At 42.4% G+C, this 23,501-nt stretch overlaps 2 protein-coding genes and 7 non-coding genes across 20 annotated transcripts in view; 1 reads left to right on the forward strand and 8 right to left on the reverse strand.

Moving 5' to 3' along the window:
* Nucleotides 1-178: 178 nt before the first annotated feature.
* On the reverse strand, nt 179-252 carry trnat-agu. The gene has a single exon. It is a non-coding gene; the product is annotated as a tRNA-Thr (tRNA).
* A 257-nt stretch (nt 253-509) lies between these two features.
* trnat-agu lies at nt 510-583 on the reverse strand. The gene has a single exon. It is a non-coding gene; the product is annotated as a tRNA-Thr (tRNA).
* A 257-nt stretch (nt 584-840) lies between these two features.
* Nucleotides 841-914, reverse strand: trnat-ugu. The gene has a single exon. It is a non-coding gene; the product is annotated as a tRNA-Thr (tRNA).
* A 411-nt stretch (nt 915-1,325) lies between these two features.
* Nucleotides 1,326-1,399, reverse strand: trnat-agu. The gene has a single exon. It is a non-coding gene; the product is annotated as a tRNA-Thr (tRNA).
* Nucleotides 1,400-1,656: 257 nt separating this feature from the next.
* Nucleotides 1,657-1,730, reverse strand: trnat-ugu. The gene has a single exon. It is a non-coding gene; the product is annotated as a tRNA-Thr (tRNA).
* Nucleotides 1,731-2,141: 411 nt separating this feature from the next.
* Nucleotides 2,142-2,215, reverse strand: trnat-agu. The gene has a single exon. It is a non-coding gene; the product is annotated as a tRNA-Thr (tRNA).
* A 257-nt stretch (nt 2,216-2,472) lies between these two features.
* Nucleotides 2,473-2,546, reverse strand: trnat-ugu. The gene has a single exon. It is a non-coding gene; the product is annotated as a tRNA-Thr (tRNA).
* A 1,504-nt stretch (nt 2,547-4,050) lies between these two features.
* Nucleotides 4,051-13,187, forward strand: nsun6 (NOP2/Sun RNA methyltransferase 6). 3 transcript variants are annotated; one of them, XM_010905754.4, is made up of 12 exons: nt 4,051-4,118; nt 4,365-4,491; nt 4,962-5,117; nt 5,511-5,602; nt 6,365-6,471; nt 9,757-9,910; nt 10,373-10,454; nt 10,767-10,886; nt 11,230-11,374; nt 11,555-11,700; nt 12,133-12,258; nt 12,335-13,187. In XM_010905754.4, exons 2-12 carry the CDS (start codon nt 4,405-4,407, stop codon nt 12,545-12,547), a joined length of 1,428 nt encoding a protein of 475 aa, XP_010904056.2. In that variant the 5' UTR covers nt 4,051-4,118; nt 4,365-4,404; the 3' UTR covers nt 12,548-13,187. The 3 variants fall into 3 exon arrangements, with proteins under 3 accessions (XP_010904056.2, XP_019900037.2, XP_010904054.2); XM_020044478.2 differs by having other exon boundaries at nt 4,069-4,148; XM_010905752.5 differs by lacking the exon at nt 4,051-4,118 and having other exon boundaries at nt 4,155-4,491; nt 5,514-5,602.
* Nucleotides 13,188-14,093: 906 nt separating this feature from the next.
* The window catches only part of cacnb2a (calcium channel, voltage-dependent, beta 2a), a 132,906-nt gene continuing 123,498 nt past the window's right edge, over nt 14,094-23,501 (reverse strand). For all 10 annotated transcript variants that reach the window (XM_010905755.4, XM_020044480.3, XM_020044479.3 and 7 more), the window contains 4 exons: nt 22,553-22,707; nt 19,588-19,683; nt 17,890-18,072; nt 14,094-16,494 (listed from right to left, as the gene is read on the reverse strand). In XM_010905755.4, the coding sequence (XP_010904057.2) occupies nt 15,772-16,494; nt 17,890-18,072; nt 19,588-19,683; nt 22,553-22,707 (1,157 nt within the window). In that variant the 3' untranslated portion in view covers nt 14,094-15,771. The remainder of the gene's footprint in view (nt 16,495-17,889; nt 18,073-19,587; nt 19,684-22,552; nt 22,708-23,501) is intronic.

Genomic DNA, 23,501 nt, shown 5'->3' on the forward strand with positions numbered 1-23,501 from the left:
TAAAGACTTCTACCGCTTTTGAAAGACACAGCTGAGATACAGCACGCATTTTGCAAGCATTGTATTGCAACAGTCAAAATCCACTTGTTATTCGGCGCTACGCAACCGAGAGCATTGAAGCACTTGTACCTCTTTTAAAGGGTGGAGCTGAGAATCAAACACATTTACATAACTTAAAAGGCACTGCTGAGAGTCGAACTCAGGATCTCCTGTTTACTAGACAGGCGCTCTAACCAACTAAGCCACAGCGCCCATTCGGCTCATGTTCGGAAGGCAGGGCTCAAAACAGATTCTAACAAATGGACTTCCTTTAAAAGGTCATGCAAATATATCCATGGTTCTCAGGCATACAAGACCATTTTTTTACCAAACTAAGCCACTGAGCCCCACCAGGCCATCACGGAATGGCAGCGCTTGCACTGGCCATAATTTTACGGTAGGGATCAATAGCCACAGATATATTACACAAGCCAAAACAACACCATCCAAAGACTTGTATCACCATTGAAAGGCACTGCTGAGATTTGAACTCAGGATCTCCTGTTTACTAGACAGGCGCTCTAACCAACTAAGCCACAGCGCCCATTCGGCTCATGTTCGGAAGGCAGGGCTCAAAACAGATTCTAACAAATGGACTTCCTTTAAAAGGTCATGCAAATATATCCATGGTTCTCAGGCATACAAGACCATTTTTTTACCAAACAAAGCCACTGAGCCCCACCAGGCCATCACGGAATGGCAGCGCTTGCACTGGCCATAATTTTACGGTAGGGATCAATAGCCACAGATATATTACACAAGCCAAAACAACACCATCCAAAGACTTGTATCACCATTGAAAGGCACTGCTGAGATTTGAACGCAGGATCTCCTGTTTACAAGACAGGCGCTTTAACCAACTATGCCACAGCGCCAACCATGGACAAGAGGGTAAGGCAGGGCTCGAAACAGATTCTAACAAATGGACCTCTTTTAAATGGCGAGGAAATTACATTCAGGATCTCCGGCATACAAGACAGGCACGTTACCCAACGAAGCCACAGCGCCCCACCAGGCCATCACGGAATGGCAGCGCCTGACCTGTCGATAGTTTCATGGCAGGGACCAATATCCACAGATATATTATACAAGCCATAACAACACCATCTAAAGACTTCTACCGCTTTTGAAAGACACAGCTGAGATACAGCACGCATTTTGCAAGCATTGTATTGCAACAGTCAAAATCCACTGGTTATTCGACGCTACGCAACCGAGAGCATTGAAGCACTTGTACCTCTTTTAAAGGGTGGAGCTGAGAATCAAACACATTTACATAACTTAAAAGGCACTGCTGAGAGTCGAACTCAGGATCTCCTGTTTACTAGACAGGCGCTCTAACCAACTAAGCCACAGCGCCCATTCGGCTCATGTTCGGAAGGCAGGGCTCAAAACAGATTCTAACAAATGGACTTCCTTTAAAAGGTCATGCAAATATATCCATGGTTCTCAGGCATACAAGACCATTTTTTTACCAAACAAAGCCACTGAGCCCCACCAGGCCATCACGGAATGGCAGCGCTTGCACTGGCCATAATTTTACGGTAGGGATCAATAGCCACAGATATATTACACAAGCCAAAACAACACCATCCAAAGACTTGTATCACCATTGAAAGGCACTGCTGAGATTTGAACGCAGGATCTCCTGTTTACAAGACAGGCGCTTTAACCAACTATGCCACAGCGCCAACCATGGACAAGAGGGTAAGGCAGGGCTCGAAACAGATTCTAACAAATGGACCTCTTTTAAATGGCGAGGAAATTACATTCAGGATCTCCGGCATACAAGACAGGCACGTTACCCAACGAAGCCACAGCGCCCCACCAGGCCATCACGGAATGGCAGCGCCTGACCTGTCGATAGTTTCATGGCAGGGACCAATATCCACAGATATATTATACAAGACATAACAACACCATCTAAAGACTTCTACCGCTTTTGAAAGACACAGCTGAGATACAGCACGCATTTTGCAAGCATTGTATTGCAACAGTCAAAATCCACTGGTTATTCGACGCTACGCAACCGAGAGCATTGAAGCACTTGTACCTCTTTTAAAGGGTGGAGCTGAGAATCAAACACATTTACATAACTTAAAAGGCACTGCTGAGAGTCGAACTCAGGATCTCCTGTTTACTAGACAGGCGCTCTAACCAACTAAGCCACAGCGCCCATTCGGCTCATGTTCGGAAGGCAGGGCTCAAAACAGATTCTAACAAATGGACTTCCTTTAAAAGGTCATGCAAATATATCCATGGTTCTCAGGCATACAAGACCATTTTTTTACCAAACTAAGCCACTGAGCCCCACCAGGCCATCACGGAATGGCAGCGCTTGCACTGGCCATAATTTTACGGTAGGGATCAATAGCCACAGATATATTACACAAGCCAAAACAACACCATCCAAAGACTTGTATCACCATTGAAAGGCACTGCTGAGATTTGAACGCAGGATCTCCTGTTTACAAGACAGGCGCTTTAACCAACTATGCCACAGCGCCAACCATGGACAAGAGGGTAAGGCAGGGCTCGAAACAGATTCTAACAAATGGACCTCTTTTAAATGGCGAGGAAATTACATTCAGGATCTCCGGCATACAAGACAGGCACGTTACCCAACGAAGCCACAGCGCCCCACCAGGCCATCACGGAATGGCAGCGCCTGACCTGTCGATAGTTTCATGGCAGGGACCAATATCCACAGATATATTATACAAGACATAACAACACCATCTAAAGACTTCTACCGCTTTTGAAAGACACAGCTGAGATACAGCACGCATTTTGCAAGCATTGTATTGCAACAGTCAAAATCCACTGGTTATTCGACGCTACGCAACCGAGAGCATTGAAGCACTTGTACCTCTTTTAAAGGGTGGAGCTGAGAATCAAACACATTTACATAACTTAAAAGGCACTGCTGAGAGTCAAACTCAGGATCTCCTGTTTACTAGACAGGCGCTCTAATCAACTAAGCCACAGCGAATCATGTACCTATTTTTTGTGTGCAAATAAATGTCACTCTTATAATAGTTTAAAAATAGAGACTTGTGTAATTATTCCATATTTTTTGTAGTCATTCTATATCAGTACCCCTGACATAAAATCCAAATAGTCTACAAGTAACATCAGTGTTACCTTTCATTTGATTTGATTTCATTATGCTTCTACACGAAGAGGTTGCCCCACAGTAAGCATTTTATTGTCAGCATTTTGTCTGACAAAGTCCTATGGGGAGTTTCCATAGGGCATTTTACAATACGCATGACCATACCTTGGCAAATAATGGTCTAAAGTACTCAATTTCATTCTATATTGATCTGCTTTTGCACACAGCTTCACAAGACCTGGTGCTAGGGCTCAGTTGTTTCTAAAGTCATATCAAGTGACCTAGAGGGCTGAAATGTGGTCAGTTCAGAGATGCTTGTTATCCGGCATAAAGAAAAAAACATGTAGTAATTAAAATTATTTTATAATAGTAATTTTATTATAATAGTACAAAAGTGTATATGTTTTGTTGCCATTCTGTAGCCTATTTATTGATTTAACATACATACCTTGTTTGTATATTCATTACACCTATCTGGTTCTGTTCAAAGATATTTTCATATGGAAGTCCATGGTTTTAATGGTTCATATGTATGCAGTGTCATAACTTTATCTCTGACGTTTATAACAAACCAAACCGTTTGAAAATCGGTAGAAAAATTTGCAAGTTATGGTTATTTAAAAGTACATGCACCATAAAACACAATGTTACAAGTGAGCGAGCGGCCTGTGGCAAGATGGCCGCCATGTGCGGACGTCGACCTCCAATAGCCTTTAGCGCGGACAAGGTATCTAGCCTTTATATATGATGTCTATATATAAAGGCCAACGTCCATATTGATAAATCTCAAAGTCACCGTGGTTTTGGGTGTACGCCAGGTGTACGCTGGATATTCGGTGTACGCACTTTTGATAAATGAGGGCCATAGGGAATATAATAGCCTAAAGAACTACAACTCCCAACATTACGATACAAAAAACCATGCTAATGACGTATACGGAAATGCCTACGAAGATCATAAAATGTGAGTACGGAGCAAACCAAATATATATTGGTAAGACGCTTTTTGATAAGAATTTGAATATTCACATTATGCACGTAATAGAAATTTGAATTAGTAGTGTATGCAAACAATACATATAATAGTGTCGCAAATAAGTTTTTGAGCCACATGGCTATCTGTTCATATGAAAATAAATGTTACTGACTCGGTCACTTAACCAGTTTTCGAAAATTTATCCAGAGAGTGACCATAAAAATCTCCATATAGCTAAAAAAAAAACAGGTCATCATCGTTTTTTCCCCAAACGATGTCAGAAGACATGTCCATTTTCCCAAGGATTGCTTTGAAGCCTGAAGTTCATGATTACTTGAGAAATGTCTTCTCAAACAAGGAGGTTAGTCACGCACATTTTATTCATTTCTATATTTTGTTAGCAAATTGTTTCCACGACGTCTAAATGTTCTTTTTTTAACAATAATTTTGTTCCTCAAAATTATAATAAAACATGACCACACACGTTTTGATTTTAAGTTGTTTTGACAGTATTGATGTTCTTGTTCGAACATCAAGGATTTTGGTTGGCAGAAAGATACCTAAGATTGTCATCAGGTTCCTTCTACCTCTTGGTCTGTATCAAACATTTTTCTGCAGAGTTTGATTGCTGTTCTAGTATACGTTTTGCCTTTTATATAGCAAATTGTTCGAGACAAGGAGGCTCTGGTCCTACATACAGCCCACCTAACCTTGGAATGCTGTATTAATATAAGCCCTGAAGTTCAGGTTTTACCCTGAAACGACCAGTTGAATGAGGCATTTATTGTTCATCCACTACCTGACAGACATTTTGTTCCTGTATGGATGCAGGTGTTGGCTGCAGTGGGTCAGGGAGAAGCGGAGAAGAGGTTCCAGAGGCTGCTGTCGTGCCTGTCCCACCCGCCTGCCATCACCTGTGTACGTACCAGCACTCACCTGGCTCCGCTGGAGGAGATCCAACACAGACTGGAGGAGGAACTGAAACAGGTGGGGGCTGTCTGCTTTCCAAGGTGGTGACCTGTGAGGGCGATGTATTGACTGTATTCAGTATTGTTATTGTTATCACCTAAAAGGTGATCATTTGTTTGTGAACCCTTTGGGGTTTTCTGAGGTTGTACATATGTTTAACCTAAACATTCAGTTCTGTTTTGGCAAAACATGACTCCAAAAACTGAAAATGTATACAACAAGATTGTAGAGTTACAAGCTTGATATAGTCATTGCATGCAATGATATGAGGTACAATATTGTTTATGTTGTTTATTTAACAAGGTGCACTAGATCTGATCACGTTTTGGGGGTTAGACACAGAAACAAACCTGCTTGTATCAACTTTATGGTGTTGATGCTTCGGTGTCTTCTAACCTCTTGTTACTGTAGCAGCAGAAGTGTGGCTCTGAAGACGTTTCCGTTACCGTTCTCCCCCACCCACACATTCCAGATGTGCTACTTCTTCCTGTCATGGGCCCTAGGTATGTCAGGAATGTCTGCTAAATGTCATCCAAATACGAGGGCTTTGCACAAAGAAAGAAAACAAACCGTCTCCACAGATGGAAAAGTCCTCTACGCATGGGTTTTCATGCAGCTTGCTGACAGTTGAGCCTCGGGGTCAGCAAGCTGGATGAAACAGACTGGACCAGAGTATAGAAAAATACCCAAAACCTCTCCAAAAATCACTCTGGACACCTGGCAAAACATCCAGAATTCCACATGATTTCTTACAGCTGAAATAACAGGTTTACCAACTTAACTCGCTGTTCAGAAACTACGCACGTTGGGTTTGACATTTTATTATGTAACCAAACCATCAACAGAAGGAAACTATACGAAGTCCTCTCATACAAACAATTGCCAGTAATGTCATTATAATTGTAGGCTGTTGTATAAGAAAGACATTTGATTGTAGGCAAATTTCTCTTCTGCTCTCAGACTTTCCTAGATGAGGTCCCTGATTCCTGCTGTTGCTATGCGTGTGTGTGATGATGCCATTTATGTAGTTCTTATGATCTTTAGCAATGCTTGACACCTCTCTTCTGAATGCATGTGTGTGCATCCCAAACGACAACTTATTTCCTGTTAAGTACACTATTTTGTGCAGAACTCCATGGGAGCTGGTAAAAAATATTGGATACTACAATGAATAGGAGAATAGGGTCATAAACATAGCATATAAGCTAAGTATATAAGAATATAAAAGTTTAAACCTGCCCTTGACCTTTGAATTCTAACCCCAGGCCAGTGGTCCAGCTCAGCGCGGAGGTCATAGTAGGGGCTCAATGCGGCAGTGCTGTTCTGAGAGGAGCGCATGTCTTCGCCCCAGGGATCCTTGCCACACCCAAGTGTAAGGAAACATGCCCTTATGCTACAAACCTTTTGCACTGTTGATTGACATTGTATACTATGACTATGATGATTTGGTATACTTTAAGTACTTCTTTCTTTTAAAAGGAAAGTACATCAATGTGATACTATTTGTGCTGACACCAGATTGTATTAAAAAGAATGTCCATATTCTGTTCAAAGTGGTTGAACTGATAAACAAGTTAATAATCTTATCATTCTCATTTGAAGGATAAGCACATCAATGTTTGAGGGAGAGCTGCTCTGACAAATTACAACATTGATGTTGGCCCCACACCTTAATCTTAACCTCATCAAGGCAGAGCAGCTCTTCCTCTGCCCTAAGACCTCCCCATTACAGTTATCCTTCATTTCTGGACTACTTTCGCTTCTTGCAATAAATCCCCTGCTCAAACCCTACATTTTAGGGTTTGAGCACTCTACTCTGACCCTAACATACACCTGTCTATTATTTATTTGTCATCCTGTAATTCAGTGCTGTATATATCATTCTCCTACCTCATGTACATAACACCTGCATAAAAAGACTCATTTATTCATTCCAGCATCGTTTGCTCCATTACACTATATATATACAGTATCTCACAAAAGTGAGTACACTCCTCACATTTTTGTAAATATTTGATTCTGTCTTTTCATGTGACAACACTGACGAAATGACACTTTGCTACAATGTAAATTAGTGAGTGTACAGCTTGTATAACAGTGTAAATTTGCTGTCCCCTCAAAATAACCCAACACACAGCCATTAATGTCTAAACCACTGGCAGATATATATATATATATATACAGTGGGGAGAACAAGTATTTGATACACTGCCGATATTGCAGGTTTTCCCACTTACAGAGCATGTAGAGGTCTGTAATTTTTATCATAGGAACTCTTCAACTGTGAGTGACGGAATCTAAAACCAAAATCCCGAAAATCATATTGTATGATTTTTAAGTAAATAATTTGCATTTTATTGCATGACATAAGTATTTGATACATCAGAAAAGCAGAACTTAATATTTGGTACAGAAACCTTTGTTTGCAATTACAGAGATCATACATTTCCTGTAGTTCTTGACCAGGTTTGCACACACTGCAACAGGGATTTTGGCCCACTCCTCCATACAGACCTTCTCCAGATATTTCAGGTATCGGGGCTGTCGCTGAGCAATACAGACTTTCAGCTCCCTCCAAAGATTTTCTATTGGGTTCAGGTCTGGAGACTGGCTAGGCCATTCCAGGACTTTGAGATGCTTCTTACGGAGCCACTCCTTAGTTGCCCTGGCTGTGTGTTTTGGGTCGTTGTCATGCTGGAAGACCCAGCCATGACCCATTTTCAATGCTCTTACTGAGGGAAGGAGGTTGTTGGACAAGATCTCACGATACATGGTCCCATCCATCCTCCTCTCAATACGGTGCAGTCGTCCTGTCCCCTTTGCAGAAAAGCATCCCCAAAGAGTGATGTTTCCACCTCCATGCTTCACGGTTGGGATGGTGTTCTTGGGGTTGTACTCATCCTTCTTCCTCCAAACACGGCGAGTGGAGTTTAGACCAAAAAGCTATTTTTTTGTCTCATCAGACCACATGACCTTCTCCCATTCCTGGTCCTTGGCAAACCTCAAACGGGCCTGGACATGCGCTGGCTTGAGCAGGGGGACCTTGCGTGCGCTGCAGGATTTTAATCCATTGCGGCGTAGTGTGTTACTAATGGTTTTCTTTGAGACTGTGGTCCCAGCTCTCTTCAGGTCATTGACCAGGTACTGCCGTGTAGTTCTGGGCTGATCCCTCACCTTCCTCATGATCATTGATGCCCCACGAGGTGAGATCTTGCATGGAGCTCCAGACCGAGGGAGATTAACTGTCATCTTGAACTTCTTCCATTTTCTAATAACTGCGCCAACAGGTGTTGCCTTCTCACCAAGCTGCTTGCCTATTGTCCTGTAGCCCATCCCAGCCTTGTGCAGGTCTACACTTTTATCCCTGATGTCCTTACACAGCTCTCTGGTCTTGGCCATTGTGGAGAGGTTGGCGTCTGTTTGATTGAGTGTGTGGACAGGTGTCTTTTATACAGGCAACGAGTTCAAACAGGTGCAGTTAATACAGGTAATGAGTGGAGAACAGGAGGGCTTCTTAAAGAAAAACTAACAGGTCTGTGAGAGCCGGAATATCTCATTCTTACTGGTTGGTAGGTGATCAAATACTTATGTCATGCAATAAAATGCAAATTAATTATTTAAAAATCATACAATGTGATTTTCTGGATTTTTGTTTTATATTCCGTCTCTCACAGTTGAAGTGTATCTATGAAAAAAAATTACAGACTTCTACATGCTTTGTAAGTAGGAAAACCTGCAAAATCGGCAGTGTATCAAATACTTGTTCTCCCCACTGTGTATATATATATATATATATATATATATAGAGAGATAGATAGATAGATAGATAGATAGATAGATAGATAGATAGATAGATAGATAGATATATATATATATAGAGATAGAGATAGAGATAGAGATAGAGATAGAGATAGAGATAGAGATAGAGATAGAGATAGAGATAGAGATAGAGATAGAGATATAGATATAGAGATATATAGATAGATATAGAGATATATAGATAGATATAGAGATATATATATAGATAGATATATAGATAGATATATAGATAGATATATAGATATATAGATAGATATATATAGATAGATATATATAGATAGATATATATATATAGATAGATATAGAGATATAGATATAGATATAGATATAGATATAGATAGATAGATAAATAGATCACAGCCACCGTCAATATGTACGTAATAATACCTGCACAGAAATATTCAGCCCAACGTCCTTTGTACTATGCTCATTGCACTTGTCTCATCTGTCTTACTATGTGTTTGTTTTGGTTTATAGTGTGTATATATGTGTACTGTATATAGCAGTCAGTGTTCTTTGTTTAAGCACATCAAGAGCATGTATAATCCAGAGTCAAATTCCTTCTATGTGTACACATACCTGGCGAATAAAGCTGATTCTGATTTTACCTGACCCACATTTTGGTCTCTTGGTCAACCCAGTTCTCTGGGAGGGCAGCTCCCGCTTAGTCCTGTCACAGCTATTTCCTGTCCTGGTGGAACCAGATTCCCATTGAAGCTATTGAAAATACTCAAATGTAAAATGTAACAATTTTAAATAATTGTTACAATTAGTATCTGGTAGTGAAAGAGGACTAACTGAATGTGTTTTTTATCTTGCCATTCCCTTTGTCATTCAGTCATGAAGAAGGGTGATCTGGTATCGGTCTTCTCAGACTTAGAGAGGAAGTGCACGCGGGGAAACAAGGATTTCCACGGGAAAATAGTGTTTTTGGGAAATGGAGTGTCAGAAATGGACCGTGCTGACATATTCTGTTCAGACCAACCAGTCAAGTAGGTAGAGATGCTTTGGTCTTAAAACTCATTTTGTGACACACCTGTTGGTATGTTTTATGGCTTCTGTTAGGGTAGTACATTACAGCACATAATACACTAGTAATAATATTTCAATAAACGACTGCTTTGACTAGTTGATAATACTGATGAAGCTCAATGTCAGTGTAACTCAATAGCTCCTAATTCGCTAAATGAATAGCTCCCACTCAACTACCTTTCAATGAGTGTAGAGTATCTGTGAGTTTCACTCCTATCTTCTACTAGATTCATGAATTAAAGTCACTGATCGGTTAGGAACTCACCTCACCTATATCATGGTCTTCATCGGACGCCAGTTGAAAGGAAACCAGCAGAAACCAGCAGATCCAATGTCCTTTCATGAAATTAGTTTGACAACTCTGCTGTTAGTTGTCTCTTTTTTGTGTTTTGAAGTAATGGCACCCTTCTCTGTCCATCTAGGGGTGTTGGCATATGGATGGTTGAGCCCCTGTACCAGAGTCCCTCTTTTGACGGGATACTGCCCAGCCTGGTGTTCCTGCAGGTACCCATACATCCACAGCAGTTAATGGATTGGTGTTCAAGATCTCAGAATAGGAATTTTTATTTACAATCTGTTTTTGATTCTAAAAAGTACCATTACGCAAATATGGATGACAGGTGCTGTATTCACAAACTATAGCCGTTTCAGAGGGTTAACCTTTCAGAATAGCGCTTAGAGTGCTATTCCATAGAAGGTCATTCATCACGATCTGAACAGTAAAACATATCCTGGATCAAAACTCGTACTGGTAGAGGCATGATAAAATATGGTAGCTGCGCTCTGTTTTTACCCAGTCTGATTTTATGAGTCTAGAACCTGCCGTCGGTGGTGGTGGGTCACGTGCTAGGGCCTCGTCCCGGAGAGCGTATCCTGGACATGTGTGCTGCCCCAGGGGGAAAGACCTGCCATATTGCTTCCCTGATGGGAGGGCAGGTGAGAGACGAATACACCAGGGGACACAGGGCTTTGCGTAGCTTGAAATTAAAAGGGAAGTTACACTTTAACTTAAAATGTGTCCAAAATTGTCAGGCCAAACAACCTGTCTAATTTTAAGACAAAGCCGCGTTCCATAATTGTAAATGTCCAGCTATACGCCCCCATCCTAAATGACTGTTAAACGGCCCTTTCATTCATGGGTAAAAGGTCCCTTTAAGTTAAAATTTTCACATGACATCGCTCGTCCACTAGGTGGAGCTGATGTGCTATGCTGCACCCACTGCTACTTGCTATGTTGTTTTTGCATTTAGCCGCTCACTTAAGTTTTTTTTCCTTGCAGGGAGAAGTAGTGGCCTTGGATAAGATCAAAGGCAAGGTGGAGCGCATCCGTCAGAATGCCAAGGCGCTGCTTCTGGACTGCATCAAAGCATACTGCTTCAACAGCATCAAGGCTGTGTGCTCAGACCGCGGCCAGGACACCGAGGGTATGGAATGTGATTAATGGGATGCATCCTAAACGCCCCTCAATTCCCTCATCAAAAAGTGTGCAACACGTTTTACCCGGAGTGCCGCTTTTGACACTCAACGTTATTATTAATGCTGCACTTGGCTAGCATGTTTGCTAATCCTGAGACCTGCCTGCTTTCACTTGATCCTGTTTTTAGGTCCGCCCTACCCTCCAGAGAGTTTTGATCGGGTACTGCTGGACGCTCCCTGCAGTGGTCTGGGCCAGAGACCCAACATGGCTTGTACCTGGAGCCTGAAGGAAATTTGCTCCTACCCCCCTCTGCAGCGCAAGCTCTTCCACACGGTGTGTGTCACGCGGGCCATAAAACATGCACACTGTATTGTCCACACGCCTGACTGACACGTATACACACACTTTTCTCAAATGACACTGCCGTGACCAGTGCTGACCAGTATTGTTTGGTGTAAACGCTGTTCTGATGGAAAACTTAAGTATAGCTGGGAGATGGATTACAGTGGGGGAGATTAGGATCCAGTACTGAGCACATCATTCATCCCAGCGGTACAAATCTCTCCGTCAGTGTCGACCGGGGTTTCTTTAAGGCCACTGAATGTCCAGGCTCTGGAGAGACCACAGTAATGTGTCTGTTTGTGTGTTTACTGTGGTGTCCCGGCATTCCGACAACGCAATTCATACCCGTTTAGAGGTAAGAGCCTGATTAAGAGTGCTTAAGCGTGACCTTTGCGTGTGTGTGTGTGTGTGTGTAACTGACAGGCGGTGCGGCTTCTGAGGCCTGGCGGCGTTCTGGTGTACAGCACCTGCACTGTGACCCTGTCAGAGAACGAAGAGCAAGTGGCCTGGGCACTCGACACCTTCCCCTGCCTCTCGCTGGAGCCGCAGGTAACACACACACCCACACCTGTTAGACACACATGCATAACACGCGCACACATACCGACTGCCTGTTTCCCGTCAGGAGCCCCACATCGGAGCGGAGGGCATGCCGGGAGCTGGCCTGTCGCCTGAGAAGCTGCGTCTCCTCCAGAGGTTCAGTCCAGAGCTGGACTGGGTCCAGGAGACAGGGGAGGACGACAGCTCCACAAAGCTGCCAGAGTCCCTGCCCCCCCTCTCTCAACGAGCCAACAAGGACACTATCGGTTTCTTCATCGCCAAGTTCCTGAAGCGCTGACATGGCTAGACTGGAGCGAGTACTCTACCCTACCTGGTCAGAACCGAGCTGTCCACCGTTCCTTCACACAGGCGCCTGCCGAGAGAAAACAGTGGCGTTTACCCGTGTCAATGTGCTCGGGCGGAATAGTGTTCAGCTCTCCCTGAACCAGCGTTTCCCACCTCTCAGTCCTGTCTGTAGGCCAATTCAAACTGGGCCATGTAGGGATGACTGGTATAAACAGAGGGAGAAAAGGATCAAACTGAGCAAGTAAATGTTTTTAAGGCGAGTTAGGAAGAAAACACAGGGAGAGTGAGTTTCGGTGAATGCAGTTCTTCTGCCGTTGCCATAACAACAGTGACGACACAGCTGCCATGGTGACGGAGGATTTGCTGGCTCCGGGAGTGTGGATCAGGAAGTAGCGTGCCGAAAGGGATCACAAGAAATGTATTTAAAATGTACAGCCTTTTGGTTAGTGTTTCTCCCTTTTATCTGAAATCCGACATTGTGTATACACAACGGCAAATTGCTGCAGAACCAAAACATGAGTCACAAATAGGAACAGTCATGTATATGATACAGATTTGACCATCATTCTAATGAAATCTGTCAGTACTCTCAGATGTGTATTTAATTTTCAATAAACAAATTTTGCCAATTTGCTCTTTAAAAGTAATTAATTGAATGTGTTTGTTTTTACACCCCACCCTATTGCTGCAGTGTTAAAACATAAATCAAAGGTGTGTCAAGTCGATTTGTTTTAAGTTATATAATGGCTAAGTCGACGAAGTTCAATGAGGTTGAAGATCATTTGCATAGCCTGGCTTCAGGTTCCAGGCCACACTCCCATCTCCATTAGCAACACTATTTTCCTCTGCTGGAATCAGAACTGGAAGACCTTGGCAATTACTTTATCTCACCGTTCTTCCCCTGGCTTCCTGGGTGGAGCAATAGTATCAATTGAACTGTTAAACCATCAGCTAGTTTAACCTGGATAAAAGGATGGGGAGCAGCAGGTCGGTGGCCAAAGATGGACGATTTAAAATGGGCGCTCCACTGACAGGACGTGGGAGGCCCGCCATCTAACGTAGGGAGGGTTAGTTGCAGGGGTTTGTTAAATAAGCATTCCGCAGTGTCACATTATTGAAGCCATTCAATAAAACTCCCGCTTTAGATTGTCTCACTGAGCTAAAGATGAACCAGCCCATCTGGCATTTGTAATAGCTGCCTTACAGCCTTACTCAATGCGAAATAAAACCTCTACCTTGCTTCAACCTGCACACTCACTCTGCTGCTTCATGTCATCACGGTACCTCAGTGGTAACTTGCTCTACCTGAGAGTTTCAGAGTACTATTCTTAGGCCAGTCTTTTTAATGGTCTGTCTGGCTCCTATCTCCCAGGGAATAGGCGGGTCATTCCTGGTCAAGGTACTAAAGCTATGAATTTCGGTCTCAGAGGAACATACTCATTTTAGATACAAAGAACAGACACAAAGAAAAGACGCCACAGGGGTGTGAAAAACAGCATTTCATTCATTGGATTTCAAATAAATGTAAGACCAGTTGATTTTCTTGTCCTCTACATCATCTTTTGTTGTCAAGTTTATTTTTTTTTATTTATACATATGTACATACAAATATACACTCTTAAAAATGTGTAGTGCTACTAGAGGAGCATACAAATGGATTTTACAATAATATATTATAATATTTTACATTTACATAAGTTAATGTTAGGCAAAATTAAAAACAAAAGATACAAATTGTTCTAGGAGACTGGTGGCTGGTGGTAATGTAAACAAGAGGGGCAGAGATGTGACCTATGTGAATCCCAAATGGCATGCTACTACCTACGTAGTAGGCCCTACTCCTGACAAGAGTCCAATAGGCCCCAAAAGTAGTGCACTACACAGGGATTAAGGAGCTGTTTGAGCTGCGTCACTCCCTTACTTTACAGAGGGAAGCCTGAACTAGGGAAACTCACTAGGGATATCAATCTTAAAAAGTCAGACATTCAGCGGTTTCATTATCTGACACATATCTTAAGTTAGGCTTCTGTCCTAACCTCGTCAATGCAAAACTGTCCTAAGTTGCAACCAGAGCCATGTATTTAGAGTTATATATTTTTTAGAAATACATTTTCTAAATATAAAATTTTGGCTCTGTATATAACTTGGTTCTTACAAATATTCTTGAACACTACAGCTGAGCAGAAAAGCTTAACCTTTATCATCCAGTTATTTTCTTTCAGTGGTTGTGGTTGAACTTGAATTAAACATCCAAATAAAAATAATGGGCAGTTGGACAGGTAGGAACGTAACACTCAGCACAGGGAAATATTTTTGGGGTACCTCAAGGAGTTTTCATTAGTTGACTGTAGTAAGTGCATGGAACTGTCCTTATAAAATGGCCATACAATACCATCATAAAGTCCCTTACTGTTAGAGTGGCTTGGTTGGACCTGATAAACGGAATTCAGCAACAACGTAAATCAGTCTACAGTATACTGTTGTAAAAGTGCTGAACAGAGTATGTATCAATGTTATAAAATGTTTCTGGACCCTTTATAAATAGAAGAACAACATTACTGTAATGTTGAACAGTAAGTCATTTCACTATTTCTTTTTTGTAAGGCGAGACTAAACTGAGCCCCAATGGAAAAGCAGCATCAACATCAGTGGACCAACGCCCAAAATAGAAGATACTGAATAACAAAAAAAGCAAGCAAGGAACCTGGAGAAATTAAATTAATCAAACAAAACAATCGCAAAAATGTAGCGCATTCTGCCTCTCAGTCGGTAGGAGTCATCGCCAACAGCAGTCTGCATGAACACGTTCTTGTTCAAGTGGCCGCAAGCAAAAAAAAAAAAAAAAGACCAATGTATTAAAACAATAAAAATGCTAGTCACAGTAAGCACAGCTCAGTACAGAAAAGGGTTCTGCTGTTGGGGCATGCTTGATCAAACACAGGTTTAAAATATGCATATTTAGAAGATGCGTATCCACACATAAACGGGGCAGTGTCTATGTATCAATACACATTTATATTTAGATATTTATATAGAATCAAAATACTGCTGTTGCTAAGGATGCAACCGCCAAAGGAAGCGTATATAAACGGAGTGGGGGGGTGGGGTTGTAGAGGACTGTGGGGTGTAGCAGCACGGTAGGACAACGGAACTGTTTGGGAGAGAGGGGGTTAAGTCCCACCGCGAGGGGGGGGGGGGGGTCAAGGGGCTGGGTTGTCACTGGTGGATATAGGGGTCTCTGACCCAGTCCCCTGTGTCGCCCCTCTTTTTGTGGGCCACTTCGGCCTCCCTGTCCCTGTCGTAGTACTGGTGGTGGTGGTCACGGGCCGGCCGTTGGTGGTGGTGATGGACGCGGGGCTTGTTGCGCTCGTTGTGATCCTGCTCGTTGCGGTCCTTGGAGCGGTGGTGTCCCGTGGTGCCGTGGCCTATGTCCTCGGCGCCGGCAGGTCCGCTGGCTCGGTGGTGGTGGTGATGATGGTGGTGGTTGTTGTCCCGGGAATGGGTCTGGGTGTCGTATCGGCTCTGCGGGTGGCCCCCATCTCCCAGCCTCTCGTCGTCGTCGTCCTCCTCCTCCTCCTCCTCCTCTTCCTCCTGGTGAGTGTGGGGCTCTATGTAGGCTGAGTCTCTGCTCTCCCGACTCCCGGGGGTCTCTGAGTCCTGGACCTCCCCCCGCGAGAAGCCTTTGCCCCGGCCCCCGCCGTGGTGGTGGTGGTGGTGGTTGTGGTCGGCCCGCTGGGAGGAGGCGCAGTGGTGGACGTGCTGGGGCCTCCTGGAAGACTCTGTCCTGAGGGGCCTTTGCTCCTCCTCCTCCTCGTCCCCTTCGGCCTCGTCGTCGTCCTCCCCGTCCGGCGGGTTCTGCTGGTGGCTGTGGTGGTGGTGGTGGTGCTCCTCCCTGGAGCCCTTCCTCTCCCCGGCTTTCTGCTCCGCCCCGCTGCTCCCCTGGGATTATCGACAAACAAGATGGCCGTCAGTCACAAACACATTCCTTTGAGGCAGAGAGGTTGGAAATGCGCTGAAAAGAGACGTCTTTCAAATTACTTTGCTCGCTGGGATACGAATGTGCAGAATAAACACGCCAACACACACGTGCAAATCAGACACATTTCAACCAATTCAACCAACACAGTGGGTCAACTCCGCCCACACCCAAATCCACATGCGTCAAGTGCATCAATAAACGCAGAATACACTCTGTGGTATATTTCACTCTTAATTTAGGTTATCAACCAAACATCGCAGGCTGACTGGTCCTGGAGAACGCCAAACAACTCCCTGGAAGTTGTCATGTCTGTTTACTTTGAAATAGTTTTAGTCATCTTAACAAAATTCTCCAGGACCGTGGCTGAATCCCCATGGGATACAAACACACTGTCCGCATCCCAAACGGCAGTGCACTATTTAGGGAATGCGATTTGGGACGCGGCCCTGAAGGCCACACAGCTTTTGACACTGAACGCCTCACTCACCGCTGCCACAGACATGTTAACCTCACTCATCAGAAGCATTTTCGTCAGCGTTTTCCGGAGTTTCAAAAGGACTTTCATTCTCAGGAATTTCGGCCTTACATTTCCCAGTGGGGAGCAATGCACGGAGATGGGGAAAAGACGTGGGCTTTTTAAATACACATGAAACAGCTGAATCAGTCAAATGATCCTCAACTAATTTTTGCTGCTCACTGTTACTAACAGACACTTCAATAGACAGCGTTATTCTTAAAGTGACAAGTGACCATGATGCAAAACACGATGTTCTCATCATTCATTTATTTTCTCAGAGTAATAATTATTTCTGACAACCCGCCATGTTAAAGCAATTCAAAACACAAACTCCTGTGCTGACCCCAGTTTATGTTTTTCTGCTCTTGGTCCACAGCCCTCCCCTTCCTTCTCCCTGAATCTCTGCCCATATCTCTCCCTAAATGTCTCGCTTTCTTTTTTCCTGTATTTCTTCCTGAATCTCACCCTGTACATATATCTCCCTGTACATATCTTTCCCAGTACATATATCTCCCAGTACATAACTCTCCCAGTACATATCTCTCCCAGTACATATCTCACCCTGTACATATTTCTCCCTCTACATATCTCTCCCTGTACATATCTCTTCCTGTACATATCTCTCCCAGTACATATATCTCCCAGTACATAACTTTCCCAGTACATATCTCTCCCAGTGCATATCTCACCCTGTACATATTTCTCCCTCTAGATATCTCTCCCTGTATCTCCCTAACGTTGTTATGGTCACTGAGTGATTGTGACTCCTGGCCTGTGATTTCCAGGTGTTCCTGTTCTCCTCCCTGTCTGGGCCCTGTAGCCTGGTCAACAGCTGTACCTGCAAGCCGGACCCAGGAGCTGGGCTGGAGGGCAGTGTGGCCGTGGCCTGCTTGGCCATCAGCGAGTTGGGGGGGGTGCAGCTGGCAGGGTGGGTGCTCTTCCAGTAGGCCTCCAAGTAGTCAGCCATGTGCTCACACGCATCCTCCAACTGGTTCTCATCCAGGATGATGTCAAACATCTCCTACATGACAGACAGAGAGATGAAGAAGTTAACATATGGAAATAGAGAGGGAGGAGATAGGAAGTCAAAACAGTATTATTGGTGTTTTGTGGAACTAAAACAGTACAGGTATGAGCTAAGTATGTTCCAAAAATACCTGCATAGATGACTAGATAAAAGTGTATATATTTCTTTTTTCTTTTTACTCTGTTATTATTTTTGCTGACAGGAAGCAAAAGCTAAGTAGATGGGTATGTTGTGGGAAACATAGGAATAGAATAGTTGGCCTAGTCGGGGCTCAAATCCCAATCACCGTTAATCCATGAGATTCAGCAGAAACTGGTCTTCAGAGCAATTTACAGTAGTGACTACATACACTATCAACTCTTTTTCATATTAAACCTACAACTCTGGAGTTACAGACACCATGCTCTAGGGTCTATATATGGATCTTCCAAACTACTTTGCACATAACTTTCAGAAAAAACTGACCTGCTTCTTAGATTAAGGAAAGACTGTGCCATAGATAAAAAATAACTCTTTCAATAGCACACGTATTCATTTGCGAGGAACACTCAGACCAGTGAAACTCTTAAAAGCTAAATCCCACCAGAAATGAGATGCTATTGGATATACCATTAGGGCTGATTTTCTTTCACAAGCCTGTAGTTTTTGGGCTCATATTATAAAGGAATATCATATTAGGATATAAATAGAATTGGCATGAGATATGAGGCTTTCTGAAGAACTACTATAATTAATGACAGCAGAGACCAAAGCGGGATCCCTACGGGAGATATATACACACGACTCAATGCAAACATCTCATCAGTGCACGATTACATAAGACTTCAGGTTACATCAATGTGCATCTTCAGCCAGTGTTTCCCAAGTAGAGGTTCAGGCCTTAACAGCATGTAGTAAAACTGAGAATATCTCTATGTGTTCCCAGAACCCATGTCTCTCACCTCTGACTCTCTTCTAAGGAGTCCTGAAAAGGAGGCGAGAACTAAGGAGCTCATTATCAAAGCTGTTGTGTGTGGGTGAGCATCACTTATGTATGTGTGTCACAGCTTGTGGGCTGTTGACCAAGGAAAGAAAGGGATGTGATTTTAGCAACATTTAGCCTGCCTGGCTATAAAATAACTGCAGACTAACTAGACAGACAATTTTGAAAAAGGAGCTTGTGGCACAACTAACTATCTTGCTAGTTCATTATTTAAGTTTGTTACACATTAATGTCCTTGCCAGTCATCTTTTCACAAGCACTGTTGAGGAATAAATCAGAAACTTTCGAAAAATTATTGGTACTTATGTGTAATTATAAAACATTTATGAACAGCCAAAATGACATATAGCTTCCTGGGCATATAGATCTCATCTGAATCATAATTATAGATGAACATAACCTAGTTAGCCAACTTTCGTTGGTAGCAGTCATGTAATATTATTTTTATTTTTGTTCTTCTTCTCCTTTACCCCAAGGTAATACCTGTGGTTGAAGAGACCTCTGGCCAGTGGCATGGCTATACTCACGGGAGGGCACTGGGCCAGTTTGTCTGCAGCCACCATCTGGACGTTAAGGTGCTTGGCCTGAGACTTCCCTCTGGACTTTATGAGCCTCTGCAAAACCTGTGGGAAATGAGAGAGAGGCGTGAGAGTCGTACCATCAGCGCTGTGACAAAGTCAACTCCATTACACTGTGTTTCAACACCATACCAAAGTCAGATCCATCAAATTAAAAGGTTTCAACACCGTAACGTCTCATTAATGTAATTAAGAACTCCAACCTAGTCACCATCAAAGTCAACTCAAATATATGAGAGCAGTTAAAAAGTATAGCATAAAGTCATTTCAAATAAATGACAGCATTTCAGATTCATAACAAAGTTAACTGTGTCACATGAAAGCATGTCAACACCATAAAACACTCCTTTATATTAAAGGGATTTCACCACCATAACATCAAGTCCATCACCTCAGCATCATCTCTACAGTTACAAAATCAACACCATCATGTCAGCATCATCTCCACTGCTACAGAATCAGCTGCAATGTAGCAGATTAACTTTCTACAGATTCACAGCATCAGAACTCGATGAAAGGAGGAGATGAGCTGTTTCAATGAGAAATCCAACACTACTGTTGTTTGCTCCTTGGGGTTTAAGGCCGGTTGTCTCTGTAAAGCACTTTGTGACATCTGCTGTTGTAAAAAGGGCTTTATAAATACATTTGATTGATAGATTGAATTACATCACGTCAGCTTCATCAACCCTTTATCAAAATCATCTCCATCACACGTCAGGGTCATCAAGCCTTTTACAAAATCAACTCCATCACATCAGCATCACCAACACTGCTACAAAGTCAGCTGCAATGTAGCAGACTAACTTTCTACAGATTCACAGTATCAGAACTCGATGAAAGGAGGAGAAGAGCTGTTTCAATGAGACTTGGTTAAGCCCATTGTGGTCTGATTCAGGCTGACAATGTTTTTCTTCCTTCTACCTTTTTTTGTTACTCAAATCCCTGCAATGTTATTGATCTTTCAGTCATGAGTGTTATTTACTCACAGCGGAAGGTCAGCGCTATAAATCATTCACATCACATATCTCACTCTCGCCCATTCTGATAAGTTGAGTAGCTGGAGTTGACAGGCCGTATTAAAAAATCAGAACAGGGCACCGTTTATTTAGGAAAAAGCAATATGAGGAGCGACCAGACACATCAATACACCATTGAAACCCAAATGCACAAGGCACATCCAGAAACATACATAAACCAGTAGGAAACTGCTTCACCACTCCCCAGAGTCTCAGAAGAGGAGACATTTCCTTCAGCACTGTTTACTTCATTAATGTGTCGGCAGAGTTGGGGAGTAACGGATTACACGTAACGGATTACAAAAAAAACTGTAACTGTAATCTGTTACGTTACCAACTAAAATATTGTAATTACAGATACTTTTGCAAAATGTTTATTACTTTTGGATTACTTCAATTGAAAAATAATAGGTGCGCAAAATAATTATGACACGCTGCATGCTTGTTTTTTTAATTTAATGTTTTAAAAACATTGTTATTTTAACCAAAATAACAATTGAGCCCCTTAACTGATATGTGTGTGATCATCATGTGTGCAAATGTGGATGCGCATTAGCAGTTTAGTGACTGATGAAGCGCTAGTTGAACTGGTAAAAACAGTGTGTATCTATATTAGCCAACTCATTTAAAGGTGATTTAGTTATATACTCGGCGCATCTTTCTCAGAACAATGATAGGCAATAGGCCTACCTTGTGTTATATATTAGCTCAAGTGTTATATATAGTTACATTTTCAAGGATTATTTCTCAAATGCACCAAACAACACAGCCGAGAAGTGTTGCACTGAAAAACTCAGACAGGAAATGTTTTTGAAGATTAGGCAACTATTTGTTAGATAGCTGTAACATGGGCTGCCTTCAAGATAAAACATTATATGGAATTAATCACAATATTTAAGGAGCAAAGGTGTGTTGGGAAGCACTCTGCCGAAGGATGAGGATATGGATTTGACGCAACCACCTCAACTCCATCCATACAGGTAGGCAATGTGATTCTGCTTGCTTTGCATCTCAGAATATTGCATCCATTCTTTATCATTGGCTGCTGATGACATTGACTTTAAACTAAGAGTGCAGGTGTATTATCACAGTTTATTTCTCTAATTTGCGATTTGAAAATCAATTGCTGATGGCCCTAATGATCATGTTACGTTCGCGCGGATAAAACTTATTTGTATGCCTGTGTTCACGATTGCAAACGTGCGTTCGCGTGCCTAGGGTTTCTTCAGCGTTTTCACAATGTTAGTGATTGTGGAGCAAAACATCAGAGTACTGTAGATTAATGTACGGGCGAAAAGCTACGGATCTTAATTTTTACTGATTTTGAGTAATCTAAAATCGTTATTGATTACAAATGTGGTCAGGTAACTTGTAACTATAACGGATTACATTTAAAAAGTAACCTACCCAACCCTGTGTGTCAGTCTCTGCCTTCACACTGTCTGGAACAGGCTGTTTAACATGTGACGCACCTTCCTTTGCAGACAGCATCATCACCACTTATATCTATACATATGTATAACCTGATGTATAGATGTATTATCTTATCTATATACAGTATTCGTATTAGATTATTTATATGTATTACGTTATGTATATTATAGTACATATATACATAAGATTAGAACGGAAAATAAGTTTTATGAACCTGCAAACATTTCCACTCCATTTGACCTCTTCCCTTACCCATACCATTTAACTATTTAAATATATATATATATATATATATAACCTGTATTATATGTATTACCTTATGTATGAATGTATTATATTGCATGTTACTGTGTTACATATTATGATTGCGTTTGAGATGATGGGCTGGATAAATACATGTTTGTGAATTGTGCATAGACCAGGATAGTGTTAGGTTGACACTTGGTCGCTTTGCATGGCCTCACCTTGGGAGATGAGATTTTGACATAGACGATGATGGGGGCAAGGGAGGTCTTGCCTAGTTGGGTCGGGTGATTGATGGTGTCTGCATCCAGAACCACCAGCTGTAAGGTCCGCGCCAGTTCAAAGATACGCTCTATCTCACTCTGAACTTCAGCCACTGGGTGGAACGAAAGTTGGGGAGAAAGAGATTGCAGGAGAGAGGGAATAAAACAAAGTCAAACCATATATCGGCTTTCACTCTGTGTTACAATTAAGAGGTGATGAAAGAAGAAGAGATTAGCCAGAATTAATTGCTATGCAATAGGATCACATAGAAATACAGAAGTGATGAGCAACGAATGTAAGAGAATAAGCCAATTTTCTCCATACTGACACTGGTCTCTTGCATGAATCGTGAACAGTCCTGGAACGATCCATCGAGTACCACTTCCTTTAGATATCATTAGAAGCTCCAACAAAGCCTGGCATATTGACTAAGATGCCCTTGACTAAGATGCACCTAGATACATAACGCGTGTATGACAAAGCTGACTCTTGTCACGAACGCACATGATTTAATTCCCCATATACATAATTTAGCACCGTTCCAAAAGCAATACGTTATGGTGCCTGTTGGCCTATACCAGAGGGTTATGATTAAGTGCAGAAAGATTAATGAAAGTGTTTTCGTTTGAGATTAGGCCAGGAAGGCCAGTTTGGACAGATGTTAAAGCGGGCAAACAGAAAGTGACTGCTGCTTTTGCCCTGACAATGTTTGGGGAAGTTATTCCTTATATGTACTTTCAACATGTCTTGAACACGTAAAAATGTTTTAGACAAATGTGGAGGGGTGTGTGGTGAAAAACACACAGCATGTTTTTTGCCATTATTGCTCACTGACTGATGCTATGTGACTCCTCTGTCTTAATGACAGTTGGTGTGGCCTAGTGGGATCCAGCAGTCTTAGCCACT

The sequence above is a fragment of the Esox lucius genome, chromosome 21 (assembly GCF_011004845.1).
Source record: "Esox lucius isolate fEsoLuc1 chromosome 21, fEsoLuc1.pri, whole genome shotgun sequence".
Taxonomy (NCBI): domain Eukaryota; kingdom Metazoa; phylum Chordata; class Actinopteri; order Esociformes; family Esocidae; genus Esox; species Esox lucius.

Bases quoted from the DNA above. Each gene is read 5' to 3' on its own strand.
- nsun6 (XM_010905754.4), top strand. From the start codon at position 4,405: ATGTCAGAAGACATGTCCATTTTCCCAAGGATTGCTTTGAAGCCTGAA. The intron at 9,911-10,372 runs GTAGGTAGAGAT...CTGTCCATCTAG, and splicing joins TGTTCAGACCAACCAGTCAA to GGGTGTTGGCATATGGATGG. The intron at 10,455-10,766 runs GTACCCATACAT...TTATGAGTCTAG, and splicing joins CCAGCCTGGTGTTCCTGCAG to AACCTGCCGTCGGTGGTGGT.